A 5,400-nucleotide genomic window follows, 5' to 3' on the forward strand; every position below is an offset into this window, starting at 1 on the left:
TGTATAGTGTGTCTGATATTGTAGGGATTACTTCTAATTCATGTTCAACACAGCTGTTCCTTCATTTTTACTGCTCAAATCAGATCACAAATGTTCACATGTAAACAGCAGCATATGACTGGTCTTTTTTTTTTTTTTGGAAAATTTTCCCCTCAGTATGACAAATCAAAAGGCACTTAGCAGTCCTGTAGGTGCGGGAGTGTATTTGCAAGGGCATAATGATCTGTCAGGAAAAACATTTTTATGACTTCAGAAGTGTATTATACGTAGTATAAGTATATTATACATATAAGTTCCTTTCCCTGGGTCAGGAAGTGATTAAGACCACCAAATAACAGAAATAAAAGGGCGTCTGAGAAATGGTACAGAAGACAAGGCTCCCTGCAAACACTTTATGCTTTTGGGAATCTTTTGGGAAGTCAGTTGTGTCTGGCTCTCTTTTTGTCTCACTAAATATCGATAAGCTAGAAGATGAACTTCTAAAGCACATCAGGGAATATCCTCATCTCTCACTTGTCTACCACAAGTACTGTTTGGGCTGGTTGTAGCCAAAGAATCTTGTTCATAGTACTAGCTCGTTTAGCAGCGATGTGAAAACCAGTAATCCCAGGGCACAGAAAGGGGGGTACAATTCTTTCTTCAAATACGCTTTGTTTGTCTGTAGGTCTAGGATTTTATTAGGACTTCTTGATTAGGAGCCTTGATATGGTAAAAGAGTTTTTCATCTGGATATGACCAGATTTTAGATATCCTCAAAGAGGAGCTGTTGGCAAGCTTAGAGCTCTAGGTTGTTACTTATGTTCTTAGTATTCATATAAATGGAAATGAACTAAAGGTTCATTAAAAAAATAATTAGCACCAAACACGCTGCTGTAAAATAGATGTTACATAAGTTGCAGTATGCAAGTATGTGTCTAGCCATTTCTTCAAATATTTAAAGATACAAAAACATTATGCTACACTATAACTAAAAAATGTGTACATATTTCTACTACCGTCTTGTGATTGAGGAAATTGCATCAAAACAGCTTTTGCAGTAATTCATAATTTGCGTTTTGGATGGGCTAAGCTACAGGGATTTCACTTCTGCTGTTGGTTGATGGCAGCTTCTGGATGTGAAAGGCAAGTTCATCCTTGTTCTTAGTTGTATCAGCAGCCTTTATTCAATGCTTTGTAAAGGTTAGATGTAGATATATTTGAGAGAATTTATTCTTTTTTGAGGGGTTTAGAGGACAGCAGGAGGTAACAACCCTCTTGTGCCAAGAGTTTTTTCAGAAATAGTTTTCCACTATTGCATCTTTAGATATATATGAAAGGATTTGAACTAGAGTGCAAATCGGACATAGACCTCTGTTCTCTGTGACTAGGTGACACTATCAATTTTATTCTTTTTATTTGAAAGTGAAGAAAATAACTAGAGAGAGAGGACTATCTGGCTAAGACTGAGACCACATAAAGCATGCTTCCTCAGTGGGGTACAACAGGAGTGTTGGGAGCTGGTATCAGCAGACTCATGTGACCCTGCCACTTCCATCCACAGTTTGTGGGGTTTACAGAAAATTGTCATTATCAAGATCCAGTTTGCAGAAATGAGTGTGAAAGATCTCTATCTGCCTTTGTCAACATTGTCACTTTGCTTTGCACAGGAATGTTCTTCCAGCTTAAATCACTTTTAGACTGGGTTTTGTTGTGACTTTACTTGAGTAACACCTGATCATCATTCAGAAAATGTAAAAAGGCCAGAGTGTAGCTGCATATTTATTTAGAAAGTTTACAAAAGATACTTGTTACACCTATGTTGCAGCATATGCACTGGTTTCAGCTTGATCTTCAAGATAAATTTGAGATGTCCCTGGGCGGGGGGGGGATGTTATTTCTTGTAAACTCTTTCTTGTGATTTTTCACCACTGCTTCGCTCCTGTTGGGGTCATTCTGTATCACCAACTGATACAGTGCAGGTTAGGCTGGAATTAGGGTTTGTTCCTGGCATGAACCCTAATGGGGTTTCTTTTGTCTCAAGCTTTTTCTGAAATACGTATATAGGGTTGAGTGGAATTTTATGGTGTGATACATGCTTAGCTTAATTCATATAATCAGGATGTCATTTTAAAGTCAAGATTAAGGCATCTTGCAATTTTGCATTTTTCTAATGGACTTGCATGTACAGGTACAAGAGCTTTTCATGGAAATTTTGTATTGCACGGGGCGCTACAGTATTTAGTTGGCTATAGTAATAGTGAAACGCCTATACAAATCATAGGAAAATCATTAAGTTCATCTAAGCCCTTCAAATATACAGTATCAACTGCCCACAAGTGGTTTTTTTGTTTGTTTGTTTCTGTACAGAGTAGGGTTGTATTTCCAGAAAATGTGAATAAAAGACCAGAAATAAATCTGATGGACTGGCAGTATCTCTCAACATCTCTTTACTTCCCTGTCCTAATATACAAATCTCATTGCCAGTTAAGCTCACTGCATGAGAACCCCTCTAAAAGCTTCAGAAGTGATCCAGCTTCCTATGTATAATTACAAATTACAGAATACTCATTTTGGTGTCAATCAATATATGTACAAGTTTGCCTTAGTAACGCTCACTGATGGACACAGAATGTCACTGCCGCTGCTTCATACTCAGTGCTTGCCCATGCATGTGATCTTCCCTTCTTTTGAAAGGAAAAACACGCCAACAAAAAATTCTGGAATCCTAACACTGGGATTTATGTCTTAAAATGACAATACTACGAATTTTATGTTATAAATACATCCTAGTTCACATCCTAATGACTATTCCATTATGGAGTGAAAAATCTTTTCGTACTCCCTAACCTGTGTTCTTCTGCTGATGAGAAACATGGGAATCGGATCCAAATGTCGCTGGATGTCGTTGGATTTTAGGAATAGAAGACAAATCATTATCTTGCTGCATCATGTGTTTTCATAATTTTGTATGTATTTTACAGAGGAGTAGTTCCATTTCAACTTACTTAATTGCAGGTATACTTGTAACTGAACAAATATACATACATTCTTGACTATGAACACTGTGAGCTTTGAACCATTTCTGCATATAAACTTTAGTTGAAAAGACCTTTCCTCTCACTTTATGTAAACCAACTTAATACTGTCAAAGATATTTTAATATCTTCAAGACCCCCAAATTCTTCTGATGTCATAGGATTTGCGATAATATATAGAGAGCAGAATGCTTAATGACATTCCAACCTTTATAATTCATTATTTCCTTGATCAGCAGTATCTTGTCAGTTGTATTCAGCGATGGAAAACTCTTAGTTTGACAAGAGTAGTCTGAAGTCTAAGAGCAGTTGCAACTAATATTGCATGCCCAAGTTATGCTGCAACTTTTTCAAAGATTGTTGTTGTTTACTTAGAGCACCTAAAAGTGCAGTAGGTATTTTTTCAAACTTTTAAATGATCAGAAAAATGCTCAAACACACCCTCACTAGACGATTCAGCAAATCTTGCAAAATCAGGCTCTTGTCGTGGGTCGTTTAATGCAGCTGGATGAAGGCACATTTTTCTCCCAGCACACTTAAAGGAACTTCAGTCGGTGGCAGACAAATATCTTTAAACAGTCTTCCCATTGTAAATATATTGGATTTTGGATACTAAGGCTTTCCTTTGGTGAGAATTAAGCAAGTGCTTTGTCTGCCAGAGTGCTACAGAGTACCCCATTGTGTCCACTTCTCCAGCACATATATCTTTGCACAGCTGATGATGTCCATTTGTTACGAGGCAACAGCTGTCTGACTGGCCCTTCAATGAAGCTGCTGTTCAGGTAGGGACAGCTGGTCTGCCACCAGGTATGGCCAACATAGGGCAGATACTCTCCGAAAGGTCACTGCTATGATAGTATACCTGACTTCTGCACAATGCAAATGATTTTGTATCATTCCTGGAAAGATGCCAGTTGTTCTCTTTTCAACCGATGTTTTAAAGAAAAGAGTGTGCATGCTACTTATTGGGTGCTGTGTTATTATTTTGAGTTGGATGCCGTGTTATTTTACTGAAGCAATTGTCTGTTTCTCAGACAATATGCTGCTGAGTTTGGGCAGTGTTATGAAAATGATCCTATTATACTTCGATATTATATTGATATTCGATATATTGATACTATCAATATGTTTTGGGGAAATTAATGGTTTCATCACTTTAATATTTGTACTCGTGGATATCTATTTTGTGGTAAAAACTATGTTTCAGATAAGTTTCTTTTCAACTAGCTGTAGAAAAATGATACCTCTGGTTTTCTTTCCATGTCCTCCCAAAAAGTCTACATGTTGTATGATGTTACACGTCTTAATTGGCATGCATTCATATATACATACACAGAATCCTTTGCTTTGTGGTTTGGGGACTAAAACTGTCTCTGTGCATAGCATGTAAATCCTTTACACAACCTATCTATAACAGCATTTTGTTCTCTGGAAAAAAGCAAAAAAAATTTCTGTCACATTTAGTCCTGAATTATTTATTCTTTCATTCCCTCCTGGCAGCTGTCACCCTATGTCTGGGGAATGCTCCTGCAAGCCTGGCTGGTCTGGGCTCTACTGCAATGAGACGTGTTCCCCGGGATTCTATGGCGAGGCGTGTCAGCAGATCTGCAGCTGCCAAAATGGTGCTGACTGTGATAGTGTGACTGGAAAATGCACCTGTGCCCCTGGATTTAAGGTAAAAAGTCTCACTTTCACAGTCCATTTTCAACTCCACTGTCTTTAGTTAAATGCTAAATTCTTCAAGATGCCAGAGTTTCCTTTCTTCACCACAGCAGAATAGAGGTAAGGATATTTAGGTACAACACGATGTGTGACAAGATAAGACCCTGGAAAGGCAAAATTTGTGATTGGTTCTCAGTATTGAAATTAAGCCATTTTACAAAAGAAAAGTTAGTTGCTTTGTAAGACATAGGTAAGAATGAGAGTGTGCTGTGAGGTGTAAATAAAGGGAGGAATGATACCTTTGTTTTCATTACCTTGTTACACCAACTCCTCAGGTTCCATCCATCCAGAGAAACTCTAAACAAAGACATTTGTTTTTACAGTTCAAGACAGATTATTCTATGGCTTGTACACATTTGCTGTTACCTGTTCATTGGATGCTAATCTAACATAGAAAACATTTTACAGTATGACTATTCTTCTAGGAGTAGTAACTCTGAAAACTTTAGCCAAAGTAATTCTTAAAAATCTCGAACATATCCACATAGTTTTCCATTACATTGCTGTCTTACTGTATTTTGGTTTCAAAAAGGGCTTCTTTATTACCAAGCACCGTTAGTGGACCTGAGCTCTCACAGCAACTCAAAGTAAATGAATGTTTACTGTAGACTCAAAAAGCATGAAGACCCCCTCTCCCTCTCCCTCTCCCTCTCCCTCTCCCTCT

At 37.7% G+C, this 5,400-nt stretch overlaps 1 protein-coding gene across 1 annotated transcript in view; it reads left to right on the forward strand.

Moving 5' to 3' along the window:
* The window catches only part of MEGF10 (multiple EGF-like-domains 10), a gene marked incomplete at both ends in the record, with an annotated part of 57,792 nt that overhangs the window by 25,281 nt on the left and 27,111 nt on the right, over positions 1 to 5,400 (forward strand). Inside the window, 1 exon segment of the mRNA XM_010142376.1 lies at positions 4,515 to 4,689. Within this exon segment, the coding sequence (XP_010140678.1) occupies positions 4,515 to 4,689 (175 nt within the window).

This window comes from Buceros rhinoceros, unplaced genomic scaffold, assembly GCF_000710305.1.
Source record: "Buceros rhinoceros silvestris isolate BGI_N320 unplaced genomic scaffold, ASM71030v1 scaffold7718, whole genome shotgun sequence".
Lineage (NCBI taxonomy): Eukaryota > Metazoa > Chordata > Aves > Bucerotiformes > Bucerotidae > Buceros > Buceros rhinoceros.